The sequence below is a fragment of the Lissotriton vulgaris genome, chromosome 10 (genome assembly GCF_964263255.1).
Source record: "Lissotriton vulgaris chromosome 10, aLisVul1.2, whole genome shotgun sequence".
Taxonomy (NCBI): domain Eukaryota; kingdom Metazoa; phylum Chordata; class Amphibia; order Caudata; family Salamandridae; genus Lissotriton; species Lissotriton vulgaris.
In genome coordinates, this window is record NC_141698.1 from 610,098,814 (window position 1) to 610,123,049 (window position 24,236).

At 44.4% G+C, this 24,236-nt stretch overlaps 1 protein-coding gene across 2 annotated transcripts in view; it reads left to right on the top strand.

Moving 5' to 3' along the window:
- The first annotated feature begins 463 nt into the window (after positions 1 to 463).
- Positions 464 to 24,236, top strand: part of LOC147688588 (elastase-1-like) — a 115,364-nt gene continuing 91,591 nt past the window's right edge. Inside the window, exons 1-3 of one of the 2 annotated variants that reach the window (XM_086941447.1) lie at positions 464 to 578; positions 21,443 to 21,546; positions 22,250 to 22,359. In XM_086941447.1, coding sequence (XP_086797573.1) covers positions 545 to 578; positions 21,443 to 21,546; positions 22,250 to 22,359 — 248 coding nt within the window. In that variant the 5' untranslated portion in view covers positions 464 to 544. The remainder of the gene's footprint in view (positions 579 to 21,442; positions 21,547 to 22,249; positions 22,360 to 24,236) is intronic. The other variant, XM_086941448.1, reaches the window with a different exon arrangement.

The following is a 24,236-nucleotide window of genomic DNA, read 5'->3' on the forward strand; positions in this document are numbered from 1 at the left end:
GACGAAAGACTTAGACACCTACTAATTTTCATTGTCGGCGGAGTGAGAAAAATACCAAAAGAGGCGACCAATATTATTTACTGTTGCAGTGTCAATTCAGAATGCAGTCTTTCAAATCAATTACAGTACACTACCCAAAACAATATTCAATTCCCTATTGCCCTTAACTGACTGCAATTCAACATAAAATGTGTGTCTGCCTTGATAGACAGTAGCTGCACCTCACAACCAATAATAAGCAATGAAAATATACATTTATGTGGCTTTACAGTGTTGTCTTATGTGTTCTGTTTGCTTTCAGATACTTGATAAAGGGTCTGTTCCATACTTCCCATGAGAAAGAAGCAGGTGTAAAAAATGAGAGAGTTGCAGTGCCAGCAGCTTTACCACACAGTATTTTTTTTAAAATCCTGATAACAGTGGGGTGGCTAACCTTGATATCAGCTGATTAGTTTTATTTTTAGTCCGTTATAGTTAGACACCCTTATCAAGTACCTCTGTATAAAAGCTCTTCTGACAAACTCTCAGTTCTACCTTTGCAAAAATGTTGCCGTGCCTGTTTCTTTTGGGCTTCGTTGGTGAGTTGCTAAGCTTCCGTTTCTGAATGATTAACCTGTTGTAGTTGTAGAACAGAGGAACCGCTTGGAGGTCAAATGCACACAGTGGTCATACTTTCAAGAATTAGAGAATTTGTATTGTACGATTAAATAAGAGATGGCCTAAGACTATACTGTATAACAACCAAGTAGATCATAGTCAAGCCAACCATTCAACTATTATAAGTACAGCAGGTTGTCTGTAATAAAAGGAATAACAAATTATTTACGTTATTTACGTTAGTCAATCAGTGATGTTGTCCTATAAATGTTTTATGATTTTAGAAGCATATTTTATCTTCAGATGTGAAGGTTTTTGCAGCTCCTCTATCCACTGTTCAGCCAACAATGAACACCCAATTGAACCATGAAATGTTTAGGTTGTTGTTTGACTTTCATAGCGTGAATTCTGTTGTAGGAAAGGGCATTGATTGAGTGTGTTTTTTTGTCTTTTGCTTAATCAAAGGCACTGTCATACTTGGAGGCTGTTTTACAAAAGGGCGAATATGTGCAATCCACCAAAAACAACAGATCCATTGTTAGTGTCTTTGGCAGTTGAACAGCCCTGTTATGAGTTCCCTCCATTTGGGGGCGACATTACACAAAATCAGCCTAGCCCTTTCTGGTGGCCAATGATTCAGTATGGGAAACAAATGTTTTCTTGTCTACTCACTGGTTCTGTTTATTGTTTGAAAGCCTTCATTTATGAGAATTATGCCATTCCTGTGAATGATGGAAATTAATTTGTTGGGTGAATTCGTGTACCCATCTTTAGAATGAATGTGACACAATATCCCCTGCTACACATTATAAGGCAAGCACGTAACTGAGGAATTCTGTGACCATATAGAGGAATGAAGCCAAAGCATGAACTTTTTTCCTTATAGTACAGTTCACACCATCACCCTTCCCACAAAATGCTTACACCCTTAATGTGTTACTCTTTCATACGAAAGAGATAGGATGTATGTAAACCTGAAGAATACAATTAGAAACTCTAGCGAAAAATTAAACAACAGACTGTTGTAAGAAATTGCCCTCTTTTTGCATGGATGGTTGCCCCCACTTTTTGGTGAACTGCTGATGTGCTTTGACTGAGTGTGTCCTTGGCTTCTCCCAATCAGGTACCCAGGGGCTATGTTCTTTCCCTAATACTGTGTTGAAAACAAAACCCAATTGGCACTCTCTGGCCACAGGTCAGCCCATTGTTAAATTGTACCACAGGTACCCAGGGCACTGTGGCCAGAGAAAGTCTCTAAGGGCTGCATCACTTATTGTGCCACACTTAGAGATCATGTACCTTTACACACACACACTGTCTTTGCAGGCTGTGTGTGTTGGTGCAGAACAAAGTGAAGAGTTGAAATGGCATACACCCCTGTGTGCCATGCCTACAACCCACTGCCCTGGCATAGACCATCCACCCCTCTAGCTGGGTGCACTATACCAGTGGTTAGGATACAAGTGCATGAGCTCTGTGCCCCTACAGTGTCTAAGCCAATTCATAGACATTGTAAGTGTAGTAATGCCATTAAGAGTATATGATGCTGGGAGTTTGTAATTACGAATGCCACAGTACCATAATCGCTTTACTGAAAACTGGGAAGTTTGGTATCAAACTTCTCAGCACATTAAACCCACACTGATGCCAGAGTGAGATTTAATGAAAAATGCACACAGAGGGCATCTTAGAGATGGCCCCTGAAAAATGACCGAACACCAGTGTCCAGGCTGAGTGGCTGCTCCGCAGCTGCCACCACCAGACATGTTTCAGAACCCCTGGGTCGAGAGCCTGCTGCTCTCAGGGGTTTTAAACAATGCACATCCTGGGACAAGGTGCCAAGCCTCTATCCCCAAGATGGGCAGGGTCCACGAAGGGGAAGCTTCAAAAGCTTGCCACCTTTGTGAGCTTACCCACACCTTTTGCTGCTTCCAGCAACTGGTCCCCACCAGTTCTGTCCCCCACTTTGGGCGGGAGAACCGGCGGGAAAACCAAGTGAGGAATAGAGGTGTGCCCACCTTTGCCAACCCCACCCCTCAGGTGGGGTAGGCGAGGTGAAGCACAACTCTCAGTCCCCACCATCTTGCACATGGGGGGACCCAGCCAACCAGAGTGAGGCATATTCCCCCCCTCCCACTGGAGGGTAGCATAATAAGGGGTGTACCCACCCCAAGGAAGGGACCCATGGGTCCCAATCTTTTCCTTACCTGTTACTACCTTAAATTTAGTATTTAGGGGAACCCCCGAACCTTACCTCCTCAGACAAGACCACGAAGAAGAGAAGAAGAAGGACCGATCAGCCGTGCCGAAGCTAAGAAGAGGAGACACTCACTTACTTGGCCCCAGCCCTACCAGCCTGTCCCCACCTCGAACCTGCAGAAGCGAAGTTACAGTGTGTCCTGCAGCCAGCAACCTCAAAAACCCCATGGACCTGTCTGGCTTCCAAAGAAATGACTTTGTATCCAGTGAACAACGGATTTGTTCACCCACAGACTCCAGCTGCGGCAAAATCCGCGAGTCGGCCACTCTCTGTGCACCGGTCACCCCCAGCCCCACGACCTTGGGTGACCCAACCGACCCAACCGACGGAGTCCCAGCATCTCCATGCTTTCCAACTTACCTCTCCAACGGGTGTTCACATCCAGAAGATTTTCGTCCCAAGCCTGCAGTCTTTGTTGAAACTGGAGAATCCCCATTGCAATCAACAGGGCAACCAATGTCCAATCAACACCCTGCAGCCAGCCGCCCATACGCCGCTGAGGCTGAGCTTTTTGTGCTAAACAAGATCCCCTCTGTCCTGACCCTAACATTAGGAGCTTTGTTCCCACAACCCAGTGGCCTGCTCATAAGCAGCCACCAACCGGAGGCCCCCTAACCCCCATTGGATAACACTGGGCCTCAGCACTCTGCACTCGGCCGCCCTAGTGCCTCTGAGGGTGTAACAAGAGTGTATATTCGACCCTGGGGTAACCCTTGTTCTAACTTCAGAAACTCAGCCCCAAAGATGGATACTTACCTGGTAACCGTTAACTTCCTTTCTCTCCGTAGGAACCTATTGACTATTTTTCTCTGAAAAATGTTCTAGGTGTGGAGTTAATTTGTATAACCAGAAAAATAACAATTGTGCCAAACTGATCTAACTTACCTTTTCTCTAGGAAATGTCCCAGTGTGATATCTAGGCATATTACACTGAGTAGAAAAATTAACTCAAAAAGAAATCCAAAAAGTAACTAACAAGTAACTAAAATGTAATTTCAATACCTTGATTTACCTGTATTTTGAACAACTGCATTTGAATTTGCATTCACTTGTAAACACTGCAGAATATTTAGCAAAGCATTTATTTAACTTACCTTTGCCAGGCTTGGCTTGGTTCGAGAAATAAAATAACGAAACAATATTTTTATGCAAACAAAATTGGTTTGAGTTCAGTCTTTGAGGGTGTGACATCATTTGCTGATTAAGTGTGTACAACAAATGCTTAACACTACCCTCTGATAAAGCAGTACTGCTCGCCCACACGACCACAAATCGAGAGTAAGGTGCTATCTACTTTTACCTCTGCCTACCTTTGGGGTTCCACTGGACTTTGTGCACACTATACCTCATTTTGGTATAGTATATACAATCAGCTTCCTACAACTGTTATTTGATTTGTCGTTGTAGTGTGTGGTACTTAGGGCCAGATGTACAACCATTCCATTTTGCGAGTCCCAAATTGCGAAGTTTTGTGACTCGCAATTTGTGACTCGCAAAATGGAATGTACAACAGTGTCTGAGACACTGTTCACAATTCTGAAATGGGTCGCAAGGGCCCTGCCTCATTAATATTCATGAGGCAGGTGTAAATTTGCGACCCATTGTGAATGGCCTACAAACACAGGGATGGTGGCCTGCTTGATACAGCAGACCGCATGTCTGAGTTTGCTTTTTCAATAAAGCAACTTTTTTTTTCCAAATGCAGACCGTTTCCTTAAAGGAAAATGGGATGCATTTAAAAAATAAAATGTAACATTCTCATTTCATTTTTTAAGGGCAGGGAGTGGGACCACTGCCTGCATCTAAAAAATATTTTGACAACAATTCACAAAAGGGAAGGGGTCCCCTGGGAACCCATTCTCGTTTGCGAGTGGCTTACCACCTACTTTAAGTAGGTCGTAAACTGCTAGTGTTCTGCGACCGCAAATGCGGTCACAAAACAATTGTGCATGCCCTTGCGACTCGCTATTAGGAAGGGACACCCTTGGCACGCCCCTTCCTAATAGCGAGTCTCAAACTCCTCACTGACTCCCAAAATAGGGTTTGTACATACTGCAACCTTTTTAACGGGCCAATTTTCCGTTTGCGACTGCTAAAAACGGTCGCCAGCTGGCCCTTAGGCCTATATCTGTTTTCAGCTCATGCAAATGTACCTGCCTGTATACATATTTATATGGGCCCTTCTTTACACCAATTTTTTACAGAAAGATATTAGAATCTGTTTACTACAAGGCAGATTTGTAAACAAAATGCTGTGGCTCAGAATTTGTAGAAACATGTAGAGAGAAGCTATCTTTCCTATAATTACCTAAAATGTGGACACTTAAACATGTTGCTAAATATCTCCTTTATCTTTGTCACTGGCCACCTAGAAAAACGAAGCAGGAGAACAAAAAGCTACATTCCATTTTTGTTTTTGAAATTGCAGCTATAATTATGCTCTGTGGCCTACCTTTCCCCTGGGTTTCTAATTCTGGCAGCATGCACTGTGATGTCAGAACTCAACTGAAGAAAGTTATTACAAGTATGCAGCTACCTCATTTCTTATTACAGGTGATTCGGTATGTCATAAGTTTCTCCAATAAAGAAGTTATAGGCGGTTTTTTAAATAAGTATTGCAGGCTCCCGTGTGGTATATCTGATAACCTAACTCTAACTGTATATTACAAGGGTATTGAGGTGTTCAGTGACCATTTAGAGACATGAGTCTTGAGTCTAAATGCTCTTATATAGTCCAGCAACTCTGAAGTGACTTGCAATATTATTTTGATATATGATTAACATCATTTAAATTATTATTATTTATGGTCCTGTTGCCTCATTTGCTTCTCGTTTTGTTTAACTTTTATGGTTGCTGTAGTGACCAAATGGGAATGCATCATGTTGGATAGTTTTGCGAGGTTGACTTTTTAACCAAAACCACTGGGATGCTGTAATTTTTAAATCCAAATCATCAATCTAAAAATCCTAATTGCAAGACTCAGAACAAAGCATAATGTTGGCAAAAAGCCATAACTGGTTGTAGATACAGCTTATAACTTAATGCCTCTTGGCAGTTAGAGAAGAACTGGGAACACATCAGTCTTGGCCAGGGTAAAGTGCTCATTCAGTGTTAAAAGAATCGATGGTTGTTTAATCCTTTAAGTGCTGCCGCCGGCCAACGGTCGTCGCTAGCACTACCTTGCCATTGCTGCGCACGACCGTTGGCCGACGGGGCCGCACCCGTTATTCGAACGTTCAGCACTGGGCGCTGAACGTTCGACGCTCCTAAGGTGTTAAAACAACGTATTCCAAAATACCAGGGTCTTTGCGGCTCTTTTGTTTATTTTTAGAGTAAGCCTCATTCCCATTGACAGGGATGTCGCTGCTGCAGTTCAGCTCCACTTTCTGCTGCTTGTGTCTCTCCATGTGAGTTGGGGCTGTCATGTGACAATCTCTGCTAAGAAAGACAGGTGTGCGTCTTTATTGAAATACATAGGGGCATTTTTATTCCCAGTTTTGTGTCGCGTTTGCACCACACAACATGGTACATGCGCAGTGCAAACCTTAAGTGAGATTTATGAAGCCCGCAAGGCCACTTTGTGTGCCTTACGTGGCCTTGAGTAGCTCCATTAATCTGGAGTAAACCGCTTTATTGCCTTACTCTGCCCTGAGAAGGCGATCCATGGGCGTTCCTTGGGTGTTGCTTGGGTGTTCCCATGCAACTTCAAATGATTTTGATGCATTCCCAGATGTACCAGAATTGGTGAACCTGGGAATGCGCCAAAAACATATGCCTTGCCAGGGGAGGAGTAACAAGGAGAATGATGCCTCTGGGGATTCTTTTTGTGCAGGAAAGTGCGCCTTCCTGCTCAATAACAGTCCTGCATGCAACAGAGGTGCAACAGAGGTGCAAGGGTGCCTGCATTAGCGCTAGGATGCCAAAAGGATGCCAGAACAGGGGAAAAGGAAGGAATGTGCTGTATTCACCTAAATGCAGCACATTCCTGCCCTTTCCCTGTCACGCAGTGCAGAGCAGCAAGGTGCACTGCGTGACAGTTTTGCAAATATGCCCCATAGTTACAGAGCTGATGCAGCACACTCTTCCTTTCATAATTAGTGCTGGGTGGGAGGTGCTAAGACAGCCTAGTGCTGTCTCTCTGCATTGGAACAGGTACAGGTGCATGATTTTCATACTTATGGCGAGGAGAGTGTGTTCAGGCTGCCACACATCTTCTTCCATTGGCGCTAAAAGTAGGGGTGCATGGGTGGGAGCGGTGTTAACCAGGCAGGATTACAAAAGATGAATGAGCAATAAAGATGCCTTTAAATAAATGTGGTGTTTATCTTGTCCCATTTGCGGTGCTATAAAAACACAGGTCAAATGTCAGGCTGTGTTTTTGGCAAAAAATGCAGCTTATTCTTTTAACAAAGAAACTGGTGTTTACTTTTCTGGCTGCAAAGAGATTAGCTTTTGCAAAATGACATTGGTGGCAAGGAGTGAAGGAAAGGCTGTAGGATGTAATATTTTGCTAACATGCAACTAAATTAAATATCTGCAAATTAACTATATAGATTTCAAAATATATCAGCGATTAGTAAAGTACAAAATCACACACAATTTTGGTAATTATGAAGTGTGATGGAAATTAAGATTTTGGCAAGATCAACAAAAATCAAGACACTTCACTTGGTGATGTGCAAATCATAAATATTTGAAGAAACCTGATTTGCACACATTGGAGCATATTGCAAGCCCACTGCGTCACCAGTGCATCACTTTTTTTGATGCACCAGCAGCGCAGTGTGCCTGTCCATATTCACAAGGCCATGTAAAGCCACCCTCTGTGGCTTTTCATGGTCTTGTAAATGGGTCCCCTTTCATGCATTACTCTGCACGAAAGGGGTGTTCCCACGCAGCATCCATCGAACCTCATGCCGTCCCATATTTATACGTTTTTATAATCCTGGGAAGAGGGCGGGTACCTACGCCCTCCAGGAGAGGTATAATTAATTAATTAATTAATTGTGTGCTTATATAGCGCTGGAATCACTCCCGAAGGGGTACATCCGCGCTTCGACCGCTGCGAAACCCTTCCTGGTTTCCCTGAGAGATGGTCCCTTAATGGGTATCTCCAGGGTGAGACCAGGCATCCCCGGCGGTCTGGTGGGGCCGTTAGTGAAGATGAGGCAAGCTAATGCCCAGAGTTGCCGAGTGTGATCGCTGATCAGAGTGGGCACCGAGGCGAGAGAATTATCGAGTCCGCTGACCCTGGTCCAGAAACCTGCCGCGTCGGGAATCGAACCCTGGTCCCGGGCCGTCCTCTGCTCTCGGGTCTGCCGCCTCTAACCAGTGAGCCACACTAATTCACTAGTGAGGCACAACGAGAATAAATACCTTTATTTCTACTCTTTTTTCCTTTTTCCATGGGTGCTGCATTCTGCAGCACACAGAGAAGGATGAAACAAATCTTGTGATTGTTTTTGTGCAGGAAGGTGTCCCTTCATGCACAAAAACAATCATCCCTACAACGCACCATGGCGCAAAGGTGCCTGCATTGGCGCAAGGCTAATTGTGCACAAGCGCAGGGGAAAAAAACAGGAATGTGCTGTATTTTGTAGATACCATGGATTTCTGCCCTTTTTTATTTGATACATAGTAGTGCAGCAGGAGGCTTGCTGCGCTGCCTGTGCCAAAATATTGTAAACGAGACCCGCTATCATTTGTGTGCTATATCATTTTAATAATAAAAGTTTATGTCTTTCCAACGTTAGTGCTGATTGCAACAGAAACTGTGCTGTCTGTAAACTGATAGTGAACTACCACACCATTGTGCCAAAATACATCAACAGCTACATACCACACCCTTACCACTCTAGTGATGAATGGATGTGCCACATTTGCTGCACTTGTTCTGTGCATGACGCTTGACTTTTTCACAAGCCTTATGACGTCAGTAACATAACATTCATTGCAGCACCCCACTCTGAAAATTGTTCCATCACCACTGACTTCCTCCACAGTTTCCGAGGAAAGAAGGGGACCATCTGTGCCGGATAGGGCACACTGACATCACTTTTTACATACAATAGATGATTTCAAGCAAGTAGTCACGCCATGTTCTTAGCGTTTTCTGACGCCAAAACTCTCAGGCAATATGAAAAAAGATTAAAAAGAAATTACTATAAGTGTGTTACTAGTCAGAAAGGAGTGCAGTGCCTTAAAAATCATAAGCACACTGGCTGAGTGGTTTATGCACACCCAGAACTGGATCATTACTTAAAATATATATATAATTCATGTGACAAGTCTGTGGATCCTCATATGTATTCTAACAATCTATAGTGTGGTGATATCAAACTGTTCTAGGAGCTCACAGGTGATAAACAATTTGGGGCTTATTTATAAGCCACTTTGCCCGGTGGGGCATCACCTTTTGGGACGCACTGGCAGTGCAACCTGCTGCCCCATATTTACAAGGACATTTAAAGCCACTCTGCATGGCTTTTCATGGCTTTGTAAATATGGCTCCTTTACACGCAACACTTTGAGTGAAAGGGGTGTGCCATGGGTGTTGCTGTGGGCGTTTCCATGCAACACCCATGGCTTCTGACAAATTTCCAGATTTACGAGAAATCGTAAACCTGGAAATGCGTCAGAATGTTACGCCTTCCCAGGGGCGGTGTAGGGAGGTGCAACAAGGAGAAAGGCTTTCATTTCTCCTTGTTTTTTCCTCTTTCTATGCGTCTGCATTCTGCAGCACACTTAGAACGAGGAAATCACCTCTTGTGATTGTTCATGTGCATGAAGGTCTCCCTTCCTGCACATAAACAATCATAAAAAAATTACATTGTTCAACTTCTATGTGTGCTGCAATAAGCAGGACACATAGAAGTTTCAAAATGCCATTTCAGAATGTTTATGTTTGGAAGGGACACCTTCCTGCACATAAACAATCATTCCCCTCACTGCAGGCACCCTTGCACTGAAGTGCAAGGGTGCCTGCGTCGGCGCATGGCAGTAAATTGCACACCAGCACAAGAGAGAGCAAAGGAATCCGTCATATTGTTGTAGATGTGACGCATCCCTGTGCTGCGGAATTAACGCAGCAAAGCCAAATGGCTTGCGGCACCGTGCTGCATTACTTCCTTTTAAATGAGGCCCTTTATATTGTGATGGGCTAAAGATTAAATGCAATTTTGTTGCCCTGCCAGTTAGTCACAGGAGGTTCGCCCCACTAGCATCGCCCCACTTAAAAAAAAAATGCACACAAGAGACAAGAAGCATCACAGAGTGCAAGGTGAGACAAATAAACAAGGTAGAGATCTGGAAAATACATGTACTCTTGCGGAGTGTTTAAGCAAAAAAAAAATTGTAGTGTTTGAAAAGTAAGCAATGGAAGTATCGAAGCCAAGATTGACAAGATGAAATACGCTTAAGAATCAGGCAAATGAGAGTGACAGGAAAGTTACCCAATGGTATGCAATGGGTGGTTGTTAGACCTGGCATCTTTGGCATGATTTCTCCCTATCTTTTTGCCTAAACCTGCTGTATTTTTGATGCTGTGCTGGATTTCGTTTTTGCTGGTTTACATGCTTTGGACACTCTGCCACGGCTGACCAGTGTCAGAGTGTAAGTGCTCCCTATGTAAATTGCTATTCTGATTGGATATACATGTTTGGCATATTTTTATCACCATGAAGTCCCTAGTAAAGTGCACTGGGTGTGCCAGGGCTGGTGATGACAAATGCTACTAGTGGGCCTGCAGCACTGATTGTGCCACCTACAGGAGCAGCTCTAAAATGGTGACTCAGGCCTGCCACCGCAGTGCCTATGGGCAGTTTAGAAACTGCCATGTCCTCCTGGTTAGTGTCCCCACTGACCAGGCCTAACCCATCCCTTTTTGTGCACATCAGTCACCTCTATGGAAGGCCCCAGGGTACCCCCCTGGGCAGGGTGCAGTGTATGTGAAAGGTAGAGCATGTACTGGTGCAGGTGACATGCTCTGGTAGTGAATTACAGCCATTTTCGTTTTTCACTATTGTAAGGCTATCTTGCTCCATAGATTAACATGGGGGATGCTGGCTACAGTGGCTTCCAGCATTTCTTCCTATAGGAACAAGATAGGACATAAGTATCTAGTATCCCTGAACTCAGAATTTAATAACACATCTTTTAGGAAAGGTTATTTTTAAATCCTGTGTTTCAGAACAGCACTTTTAGAAAGTTGCTGTTCTCTTGTCTGACCCTTCTGTGTGCCATGGCCTGTTTGTGTATTGACTGTCTGGTTTGAGAGTGACAGGAGCTGGGGATTCCCCGGGAGGCTGGGTGAGTCAGCCCTAGGCTGAATGACTGCATTTGCAACCTGAGTGGTGGGAGGAGTTAGCACCTATGCCTGAATAGGGCTGTGCCTGCCTGCCACAGTGCTGGCTCCACCTCCTGCTGGGCGGCTGACGACCCTGCCCCTCACTCTGAAAGGAAAGAAGAAGACAGGAAAACAAAGTACTCAGGAGACACCCAGAACTGGTTCAGACCGGCCTCAGGGCCCACATGCACAAAGAGAAAAAAGACTTTTAGGAGTATAAGTACAGGACCCCTGACAACAAAAAAGTAGATCATCCTGGAATCAAGAAGGAACCTCTGCCAAGGAGAAAGCTGAATCTGAAGAAGGAAGACTGCCCTGCTGTTGCTCTGCAGGACTGACATGTTGCTTTGCTGCAAAGGAGAGGGGAAGGACTTTGCTGTTGTGCTGTGTCCCCTGTCTTGAAGGAATCTCCAAGGGCCTGAGAAGAGCTGGCTCCCTGTTCTGAAGTCCCAGGAACAAAAGGACTTCACCCCCCAGCTTCCCTGAACTCTGCTGAGAGAGTTCTGTCCTTCCTACAATGCTTGATCCAGTTGTGGTGATTCAGAAAAGGGGATGGTGATGAACAGAGTATCTGAATTAAGCAGACCACTCTTACCCAGTCCAAAGATCAGGGCTTGATCCATCACCGTTTTTTAGCTCACTGCACCATCCCAGCTCAGAACCTGGCTACATGCAAATTAGTCTGCTCCTGTCCCAGTGCATGATGGGAACAGGGCAAACCAAACTACCAAGCCAATTCTTATACTGGGAAGGAAACAAGCTTCCGGGGACCGGTTTCTGGCATTTCAGCCGTCGTCCGCCCGGCTTGCTTGAATCCTGATGGTGCAGTGAGCAAGGGACTCATGTCTGAGTATACCCTGCCACACCTATAATGGCCAAAAACGATTCAGAAAAGGGGGTGGTGATGAACAGAGTGTTTGAATTAAGCAGACCACTCTTACCCAGTCCAAAGATCAGGGCTTGATCCATCACCGTTTTTTAGCTCACTGCACCATCCCAGCTCAGAACCTGGCTACATGCAAATTAGTCTGTTCCTGCCCCAGTGCATGATGGGAGCAGGGCAAACCAAACTACCAAGCCAATTCTTATACTGGGAAGGAAACAAGCTTCCGGGGACCAGTTTCTGGCATTTCAGCCGTCGTCGGCCCGGCTTGCTTGAATCCTGATGGTGCAGTGAGCAAGGGACTCATGTCTGAGTATACCCTGCCACACCTATAGTGGCCAAAAACAATTCAGAAAAGGGGGTGGTGATGAACAGAGTGTCTGAATTAAGCAGACCACTCTTACCCAGTCCAAAGATCAGGGCTTGATCCATCACCATTTTTTAGCTCACTGCACCATCCCAGCTCAGAACCTGGCTACATGCAAATTAGTCTGTTCCTGTCCCAGTGCATGATGGGAACAGGGCAAGCCAAACTACCAAGCCAATTCTTATACTGGGAAGGAAACAAGCTTACGGGGACCGGTTTCTGGCATTTCAGCCGTCGTCGGCCCGGCTTGCCTGAATCCTGATGGTGCAGTGAGCAAGGGACTCATGTCTGAGTATACCCTGCCACACCTATAGTGGCCAAAAACGATTCAGAAAAGGGGGTGGTGATGAACAGAGTGTCTGAATTAAGCAGACCACTCTTACCCAGTCCAAAGATCAGGGCTTGATCCATCACCGTTTTTTAGCTCACTGCACCATCCCAGCTCAGAACCTGGCTACATGCAAATTAGTCTGTTCCTGTCCCAGTGCATGATGGGAACAGGGCAAACCAAACTACCAAGCCAATTCTTATACTGGGAAGGAAACAAGCTCCCGGGGACCGGTTTTTGGCATTTCAGCCATCGTCGGCCCGGCTTGCTTGAATCCTGATGGTGCAGTGAGCAAGGGACTCATGTCTGAGTATACCCTGCCACACCTATAGTGGCCAAAAACGATTCAGAAAAGGGGGTGGTGATGAACAGAGTGTCTGGATTAAGCAGACCACTCTTACCCAGTCCAAAGATCAGGGCTTGATCCATCACCGTTTTTTAGCTCACTGCACCATCCCAGCTCAGAACCTGACTACATGCAAATTAGTCTGTTCCTGTCCCAGTGCATGATGGCAACAGGGCAAACCAAACTACCAAGCCAATTCTTATACTGGGAAGGAAACAAGCTTCTGGGGACCGGTTTCTGGCATTTCAGCCGTTGTCGGCCCGGCTTGCTTGAATCCTGATGGTGCAGTGAGCAAGGGACTCATGTCTGAGTATACCCTGCCACACCTATAGTGGCCAAAAACGATTCAGAAAAGGGGGTGGTGATGAACAGAGTGTCTGAATTAAGCAGACCACTCTTACCCAGTCCAAAGATCAGGGCTTGATCCATCACTGTTTTTTAGCTCACTGCACCATCCCAGCTCAGAACCTGGCTACATGCAAATTAGTCTGTTCCTGTCCCAGTGCATGATGGGAACAGGGCAAACCAAACTACCAAGCCAATTCTTATACTGGGAAGGAAACAAGCTTCGGGGACCGGTTTCTGGCATTTCAGCCGTCGTCGGCCCGGCTTGCTTGAATCCTGATGGTGCAGTGAGCAAGGGACTCATGTCTGAGTATACCCTGCCACACCTATAGTGGCCAAAAACGATTCAGAAAAGGGGGTGGTGATGAACAGAGTGTCTGAATTAAGCAGACCACTCTTACCCAGTCCAAAGATCAGGGCTTGATCCATCACCGTTTTTTAGCTCACTGCACCATCCCAGCTCAGAACCTGGCTACATGCAAATTAGTCTGTTCCTGTCCCAGTGCATGATGGGAACAGGGCAAACCAAACTACCAAGCCAATTCTTATACTGGGAAGGAAACAAGCTTCCGGGTTGTGGGGTCTCTGGAAGTTATACCTGTGCTGGGAAGCTGAAACTAAGCTCGAGAGACTTTTGCAATTGAAAAGTGTTGCATCGCTCGCTTGCGGAGCGCATCCCCGACAGTGCGAGAAGTTTCCCGCCGCTACGAAAGTCGAGATCGTCACAGCGCCTGACGCCGCTGCCAGAGCCGTCGCATTCTTCGTTTGCGGGACGCACCCGATCGGTGCGGGAAGCCGAGCATCGCTGCGAGTGTCGTCGCAGAGCCTGTCGTCGCTGGGTGAGATCGCCGCATCACGTCGCTGCGAGCATCGTCGCAGAACCATCGCATCGAGGAGCTGTGAGAGAGTGGATCCCCGCTGGACCACGCATCGTCACCCCGGAGACCGTCGCAGCCCCTACGAGATCGTCGCATTGTGCCTTTGCGAGAACAAACTTCCTACTCAACCTACGCACCAGAATCCATACACGTGGCCTTCCTCCCCATACAGACCAGATTCGTCGCAACACGCCCGCTGCTGCAGCGGGGCTGTCGCATCGCCTCCCCAGGGTCTCAGGAGCAACGCATCGCTTGTTTTCCACCGCACCAGCTTCTGCCTGTATAATTTTGTCGCAACTAAAAGGTACTGTGAGTAAACGTGACGCACCTGTGAACTTTTCACGCATCTGTGGATTATTTTATCGCAACCTAAAGAACTTTGATTACAACCTTAAGAACTCTTTTGAAACCATATTCCTGAACTGTGTATGTTGGATTTTTGTTGTTTTGGTCTTGTGTAGTTTAGAATAAATACCTTTATTTTCCTAAACTATTGTGGAATCAGTTTGTGGTGCTTTCACTGTGTTACTGTGAGTGTTGGTACAAATACTTTACACATTGCCTCTGGTTAGCCTAGACTGCTCGTGCCAAGCTACCTAGAGGGTGAGCAGGGGTTATCTCAGAGGGTTTCCTCCTTGCCCTGACTAGAATCAAGGGTCCCTATTTGGACAGTGGTACCTACCTCTGCCAACTAGAGACCCCCAGTTCTAACAGTGGTTTATAAGCCTATGTATCTTTTTTTGTAAACCATTCAGAGCTCAACCGAAAAAGAAACTTGATCTGGCCTGGGTCGGTCTACTTTATTCTACTATATAGAGACCCACTGTCCCAAGCAAGTGTCAATGGCACGATATTGAGGAAATCAGACTGTGTAGGGGCACACGGCAGGGGTGCCCCTTTTCTTCCTTGCTGTTCTCTCTGCCCATAGAGCCACCTGGTGGCGTGGATAATGTGGTGGGGTGCACTGATCCGTGGCCTGAGATGGGACCCGGACTGGGAGGATGTGATTTTGCTATATGCCGACAACAAACTTCTATACCTGGCAAACCCGGGGAGATCAGTTCAAAGAATCTTGTGAATTCTAGAGGTGTTTGGTACGTATGTTGGGATAGGTATCAAATGGAGCAAATACTTTGCCTTTCCAAGACTGACTGGGTACAACAGAGGTACTCGGGTTGTCCCCTGTAATGGGAGACAAGGGACTTTACATATTTAAAATCCATATAACCATATAACACGGCAGTTTGTGTACTGGATAATTGTTTGAACACGAGAGAACACAACAGTGTGTGTCGTTTTACAGTGTTTCGTGTTGCAGCAACAGTGACCTCAGGATTACACCAGGGATGCGTGCAGCCGCTACGTATCAGGGAAGAGAGCTGCACGAGTCCGTCTCCTCTTAGGAATCCTGCCGTGTTATATGAAAACAGATGCTGGTCATCATACTTAGCACACTTCTAGCCTGCCCTTCCCCTCACTGGGTTCCCAGCTGGGGTCCCATGTGAGTACCCTTCCCTTACCTTCACTTCCTTTGGGGTGCACCATGTAACTTGGGCTGCCTTATTACAGATGTCCCTGCATTGATAGATCCTGGAGAGACCCCCTACTTCTAACGGGTTGAAACACCATCGACAAAACTGAAAGCAAACCATTTAACAGTTTCTATTAACACATTACAAGACTGGATCTATCCGGTACTAAATTAATGGTCGACTTTGTTATTATGGAAACCTTTTTTCTATGTCACAAAATGGCACGCACTGTTTTATGAGTTCCATGTTTACTTGGGAACACTACGCACTTATTTTGAATATAACTGTGAAGATGTATGTATATAAACATTCTGAACATACTAGTATCATGTTGTATATGGTCTTACTTCTCGTGTAGACGTTCTCCTTACCCCTATTTACTGCCATTACGCATTTCAGTACTGTGTATTGCTTACATTTGTACATTTTGCTTACACAATATGTTAGCAATTCCAAGCATATCCCACACAACACAACTTATTTTAAATGTTTCCAAAGTCAATCACGTAGTTAGTTACTTTTTTCTTAAAGTCAATACCTAATTTTAGTTCACTGCACATCTCCACCATCCAATTAAATATATTATTTTATATTTTACTTGCTGTCCTCCATTGAAGCTGCATTTCATCTTCAATACTGCCTCATTCTGCTGCAGCCTTTTCCTGTGTGCTACTATGCTTGTCTCCAAAATATTCCAAGGCTGGATTGTGGACCACAGTTTTGTATTTCAGGCCAGGGAGAGTGCTCGAAAAAGTGGCATTGACATGGACCTAGATTTAGCTAATGCAGACATTACTTGGGTTGCCCAGAGAGGGTTAAAGCATCATCAATGGTTGCCTTTGGTTGAAAGCATTGTCGATTGCCAACATCCAGAACTCATGATTATGCACTGTGGTGGCAATAATCTAGGCATAGTTACTACAGCAGGACTGAAAATCCCTTGGTAAACTAATGTCAATTTTCCCACTTACTGCCTTGGAGTTAAATGAGTATTATATCTTGTTTCAGGAACACCAGGGCCAAGAAGCCTTGATAATTGCACATACTATAACATTTTACTGACTTACATTTCAAAACCAATTTTGACATTTGATAGACACTTATTGCCTCACAAAATGGGTTTAGTACATAAAAAAGCCATATAGAAGTCACAAATCCTATGATTTAGTAGCTACAGACTGATATATGGCTTTTACATTTTGCACAAAATACTTTTGAATGTTGTACCCCCTTCTCTTCAGTCAGAAAAGGTCTAGTGATGTTTTAGCTGTGTTGTTACATCATGCACAATTTTCTCACCCTTCTTCTCAGCCACTTTTCACCCATTCACTTGTCCACCTGCAGTTGGTTCGAGCCCCACTCTTCAACCTCTTTCATAATCTCAGTTCTATCATTGACCCTTTTCTTCTGCTCCATTGAAGTAAAACTGACCACTGACGTTCTCCTGCTGTTCTACATCACTCCTACTTTTGTTAACCTGTTGTCATTCACACCAAGCTCGATTTACAAAGGACAGGAAAACTCAAATATTTGTAACTGTAAGATTACTTATAGATCAAAGACAAATGTATGACTTTTCAGGGATTCACAAAAGATTAAAAATGTCTGGAAATCAATGCAAGTCAAAAATATCTGGTAGTATTTCCATACATACCATTTGCAAATACAAATTTCTGCCTTAAAAAATGTGATGCAAATGTGCAGCATCGTATTTAGGGGCATATTACCAAGGAATAGCAATATTTATCGCAAAATGAGCTTAGCGCACTTTTTTTATCACTGCCTATCGCTGGATATGTAAGCGGAGAAAACATGCTGTAGCAACGTTTTTCTCCATTGTGCTAAAATATCCAGCGATAGCAGCGAAATGCGTGAATATCGCTGAGAATACAGCGATATTCACGTATTAGCGACGAAATGCTCCTAGCCATGTTATCCACCTCCCATTGGATAACATAGCTAAGAACTGGTCTGGGCAGGTGTTAGTATTTGGAGATATTCGCGCTTAGCACAAATATTTCCATTGCTACGCCTGCCTTGCTAATAGGCGATAGCGACGTTAGCGACTACTTTCACTCACTAACTGGTTGGGTACGCCCACTTTGCATGTCATTAGCGATAACCATCGCTGACATGTAAAGCGGGCCCCAAACCGCTCGCTATCGCCTAAAAGCTGTCGCTAACATCAGTTAGCGACAGCTTGCTAATAGGGCGATAGAATTATAGCCGCTTGGCGGCCGAAAACGGCTGATAAAGCAGAGATAATTGCCTATCTCCCTGCTTGACAATATGCCCCTTAATGTTTTTTTTCTCTACAGGCAAAGAGATTTTCTCCTTGGCAAAAATCTTTCTGCTACACATTGTATATGAGGATGCTTCTTCCTCGTTCCCAACCTGCAAGCATTTTCAGTAAAGTTGCAAATGTTTCAGGATGGGAAACTAGTTATAAGAGCTACTTGGTGACCACAACGTTAGGAGTTGGTGGATGCTGGTCTACTTTTGAAGGTAGTACCTCTCAGGTACCCACACTATTCTTACATTTGTGATTATGGACATTTGATCATAACTGATGAAATTTGCAACACTAATTTAAATTGGAGTTTGCAATTACTTGTATTGATTGGGCCCATTGTGATCAATAAAAGGTAGCCCCGCCCCTTTCCCCCGTTCTTATGCCATGAAAGATAAAGGTATATTAACTATCACACAGCTGGTAATGCATAAAGAGTCAGAACTCCACTATATTAGTATTGTTTTGCACATGACTGAACATATAGAGAACTGGGCATGTGAATGCAAATACATTATAACATCTCTGAAAGCAGCATCACTATATTCTTTCACAGACTGTGCTTGGCCAGGATTGGAGCACCCCCAGGCATCGTCAGATCTCAGTTCTGATGCGTCTATCATGTCTGTCTTGGATTCCATAAACATATCACAAAGGATGCATTATATGCACCCACCTTGTTGACTTCTGTACACCACAGCTGGCACCACTGCTGATTTGTGGGCACGCTGGTCCTTCCTGTGAGGCTTCTTCTGGGTGTATAGACTGTCTCTGTAATCCAGTCTCTAGAATTGTTTGTGGTCACTCTTGTTCTGTTCGTTTGCACCACAGCCAGCTCCCTTCACAGGGATGGCAGTTCTAGACCCCCGGGTTGCAAGGGCAGTCCAAGTTCTCCTATGTTGCTGGGTCCATGTCCTATCCAATGACAACAATGCCATTTCCACCCCATAATGAACAAGATTTTTCTTATCTTGTCAGTGCAACCCATGCCACCACATCCTTTTAACCATTCCCTCTGCTACAGAAATGAACACATTTTAGGTCATTCATTTACCAGCAGGAAGCCCTCTTCTGAGCAGATGTACCCTTGTTTTCATTCTAAAGGATAATGACAGATCGCACCATCTCATCCCCCTATACTTCTCGGCCCGGGGTTTCACCAAGCCACTCCAAAGGATTAGGGAATTACTGATAAACATTTGGTCCAAGGCTAGCCCGTAGATGAGGGTCCACATACAACACTTCTTGCTTCGTGCCAGACTGTCGGGAGCCTCACATGACTCATGGGAGGTCTTCCTCAACAGATCTCTGGAATCTGGGTCTCTTTTGGAAACCCCTTCTTTTACCTAAGGTGGACGCCCGGTGACATCTCTCTACAGGTCACAGGGGCAAATGTATCAAAGGATACATTTGCGATTCTCAAATAGCGATTTTTAGTGAATCGCTATTTGAGAATCGCAAAGCGCTATTTATGTAGGATTTGCAAATAATTTTGCGAATCCTACATATTCCTTAATTGTGAATTGCAAAGTGCGATTCACAATTAAGGAATACCTCCCCATTCATTCCTATGGGCCTAGAGGCCCTTGGAATGAATGGGAAGAAATTTTTAATTTGCGATTCTCAATTAGAGAATCGCAAATTGAGAATGTAATTTCAAGGGTGCCAGGGTGGGAAAAGGACGCCTGTTTGCACCCCTGAAATGGACATGTGTGCACACATATACCTGCCCTAATGGCATGTATGTGCGCCACATGGCACAAAAAGTGCATTTTTCAAAGAAATCGCAAATTACCACCAACTTGAAGTTGGTGGTAATTTGCGATTTCTTAAGGCCAAATTGCACTTTTTCTGTGCTTTGGGATTCCTTAAATGCAATCACAAAATAGGGAATCGCAAATTTTGCGATTTTCTAATTTGCAATGCCCTTTTGGGATGATACATCCCAAAAGGCCTTTTCCCATTCGCAAACGGTCAGATTCTGAGAATCGGCCTGTTTGCGACTGGGAAAAGGGCTTGATACATATGCCCCACAGTGTGGAGATTGCCCAAGATGAGAACTTGCCATTAAATCATAAAGGAGGTGGAGCTTACAGTGAGCCAGTCTCAGATAAATTATGATTTAAGATAATGAAATGCACTTTAAATATCTCCAGAAGATTTAACTCGCACTCATCATCTTGCATAACATCGTCCCTGCTGTCTCAGGAAGCTGCCTAAGATATGGACCTGATGAAGGAAATTGTGTACCTAAGTTTTTAACGTGCGCAAAATGTTGACTTTTTTGGTAATGTCTGGTAGAACAGCAGTAGAGTGTTTTATAGGCAGTATGCCTGATTAGACATTAAGCAGTATGTGCTTGGTATTCCCCCCGTCTGTATAAAAATATATGTCATATTGTGTGTCAAAGCCCTAGATCTTTAACTGGCCGAAATGTGTACTGCAATCCATTGAGTGCTGGCTAGAAGCTCTGTGTATGATTTTTTTGGTTTATGGGTTTGAGTGAATGGTTATTGGCTTACAAAATGTGAACATTAGTTATATAAATGGACTCCAAGTTAGAAGACAACCTGAATGGATTTCTGTGATGTAGACCTAAAAAATCTACCCGAGTCCTCATCTCTGAGTTTTTGAGAAAGCATAGCTTTATTTGCTGATTCATTGATTGAACTGTAAACTGTGTTGTTTTACTGCCTAGCCATTTCAAAGTCTAAGAATACAAATATTATTTAAAAACGTTGGTCCAAGCTGCTGTTCCACGAGATCCGTGGTCTTGCTCCCTTTTGACCACAAATCTTCTCTTCTTCAGAAAGTGGCTGTCCTGGGGGTAAGGCACAGATATTCATGTGGGCCTTTACAAGCAAGGGAGAGGATTGACAGCCAATCACAGTCTCAGTAGCTATAGAGAGAGATTTTCCAGGGGGTGTCAGGGGTGCAGAGGCCCTCTGCCGTCAGTGGGTATCTTTTTGTCGGTGTTTGTCATATCCCAGAGGTCACGAGCAGCTCAACTCTCCCATTCGGTTGCTCCATATGCTCATTCCAGATATGTAAACTGTAAATACATGGCTGAGTGGGTTTACTTGATTTGTCTAAATTCTAACTAAAACCTGGCTATTTAACATAAAGTAAATACATACAGAATTCTAGGTAAGGATAATTTATCTGACAATGTTTATTTACCATATCCACCTACAAGTCAGACACGTTTTCTGACAGGTTCTCTAAATAAAACTAGACAGATGTTAATCTCCTGTATTTTCCTTCACAACAGGTCTTATTTCCGGTCACATACTCAACCATGACATCCACAATGACATCCAAGCAGACCGTGTGATTGGAGGAAATGAAGCCGCGAGGAACAGTTATAAATGGCAGGTAAGCACACTGGAGGTATTTTGAAGGAAGTGTGGTGGTGGACATTTTTATTGCTTCCGGGTGCACAAGGTTGATGAGTTCTGGCGATAAGGCTTCTAGGCATTGGTTTGCGGCTGCTCAAGATCTGGTTGGCAGGCACCATTCCTGAGACACATGGAAGGCATGAGAGGGGTGGGCAGATGTTCACTCGTGGAATATCTAAACAGGATGTCATAATGTGTGCCCAGTTTGGCTGAGGAGGGCCATCATGCGCTGATCTAGGCAGACTACTTCCTTCATTGGGTCTTTTTATGCAGCTCATATTTGGCAGAAGGGCCTCAGAGCACTTTATATGTGCACCAGATTGCATTACATGTTTCTGTTTTTTATGCACTGGAACATTAAATGATTTGCCCAGGATCATTGGCTGTTGAGCCAGAGCTGGGCCTTGAACCGGTTTCAGCAGCCATGTCCGTTATGCTACATCTCCTCCCCAGTATGATAGTGCGAGAACATTTAAATGAACACTGAAGCTCTATAAAGTAAGTTTCCACACAGTGACACAAGCAGCAAGACGTTCCCTGTAGGACAGGTTATTGTAAACAGATCGTATGAAATATTATTTTCTGTTTCAATGTGGGCTCATTTATTCTGTCAAATTGACAAGTGGCTGCTGTGCAACATTGCTTTGTGTTCCAAAACATGTTTTTATCTTTGCATACAGGTCTCCCTCCAAACAGCCCACTATAGTGATCCTGATTACTGGTCTCACATGTGTGGTGGATCACTCATTAGTGCAAGCTGGGTCCTGTCCGCTGCCCACTGTGTTGGCTTGTAAGTAAACTTTCTTTGTGCTTGCTGCTGCTGATTTATGTTACTAAGAAATGGATGTGTTTCCATCGGAAAAGGTATGTTTTTGCTGTAAAGGTGCCATTTTCAACCGCAATAGTGCTCTGTGCTGCTTTGCTTCACTATGGGTCGGAGCGGGTGGGGTGAGGAGGGCGGCATGGGCACTATGGCTCTGAAATGGGCAGTTCACCACAAACACCCTAGTTTTTGATGCAAGGTCCAATCTACCAACAGAATCAGACCAGGCTTTGAATCAAAAAATTAGGCCTTATTAAAGCATGCACTAATTTGGATTTTGTTTTCCCTCCTGATCTTTCACACATTGCATGTGTGCTGCACTGACAGGGTGGGTCTCATTTATGAGAGGCTTGCACCACGTTTTCACTAAGCAACCTCAAAGTCAGATTTTTGAAGCCACGCAAAGCCACTTTGCGTGGCTCTGAGTGGCTTCAAAACTCTGGAGTAAGCAATGCATTGCAAATTGTTAAGTTGTGTTACTCTGCCCTCTGCAGGCGTTCCGTGGACATTGCATGTGTGTTCCCAAACAACTACTATGGATTTTGACGCATCCCCAGATTTACAAGAACTTGTAAACCAGGGAATGCAACAAAAAATTCAACCTTCCCAGGGGAGTGTAACAAAGAGAAACATCTATATTTCTCCTCTTTTCTTCCTCTTTCTAATATGCCTCCCAGGATTTGTTTAGTGCAATAAGGTGCCACTTGCTGCAGAAAAACAATCTTGTATGTGACACAGGTACCCATGCACCATTGTGCAAGGGTGCCTGCAATGGCACCAGCCTGCCAAAAGGGCTCCAGCACAAGGGAAGGGACAGGAATATGCTGTATTGCTGTAATTACAGTGCATTCCTGCCCTTTCTTTGTCGCGCAGTGCAGTGTGTTAAGGTGACTTGCTGTGCTCCGCAGCGTGATGTCCTCATAAATGAGGTCCCGGGTGTCTGGACAAAACACTGAAGAAAAATATCTTGTGGGCAAATTTTCATGTCAAGAATACCGAGAATAAAATATTATGAAAGTAAGTTTCTATGTTTGAGCAAAGTTTTACTCCACTTAACTCCACATATATGTTCCTTGGTGATATATATATATATTTTCAAAGCACATGCATGGGGTATGAAGAATAGTAAATTTGCACATACCCTTTGCACTTACCTTCTCAATATTTTGGTCTTCGATATTTTTGACACCATATTCTGTCTACAGCTTGATATTATGTTAGATAACCGTACAGCACGCATGCAATGCCTGTCAGATATTAGAATCTGTCTCAGCATAGGATTTGGTAGTCAAAGGATACTCTTCCTGTACAAATCCTATGTTAAACATCTAGCAGACACCTCTGCACCATTGTGCTAATGCTGTGTTTAGCAGTAGGCAGCCTGTTAGAGTACCAGTACAGGAGATGATGGCACCATTGGGTCATTTCTAATAAATATAGCTCTGAGCTGCTTTCTTCCCCTTGCAAAATGAAGTGCAGCAACTTTGGTTGCCACTTTGCCTTGTGCTACAAATCAATAAATCTGCTCCCGCAGATATTCATTGACTGACTGACTCCAAGCTCATCATCTTTTGTAATCATTTTAATCTTCCTCCACATCATCATCAACACCTCAATAAATCACAGCTGTATTTTGACCACTTGCGTTCTTGCTGCCTCCGTTCTCTATTTGAATGTATACCTCCTGTCTTCTTGGCTATGTGGAAGGTTCAACTGTAGGAAAGTAGGATCTTCTTCTTATAGTTACCCCCACGTTTTGCTTGATGTGACACTGTTTTTGACTGGTCTGATTGTGATCCTGTTAACCAGGACCCAAGTCAACCTGCTTTCTCCCAAAACTGTTG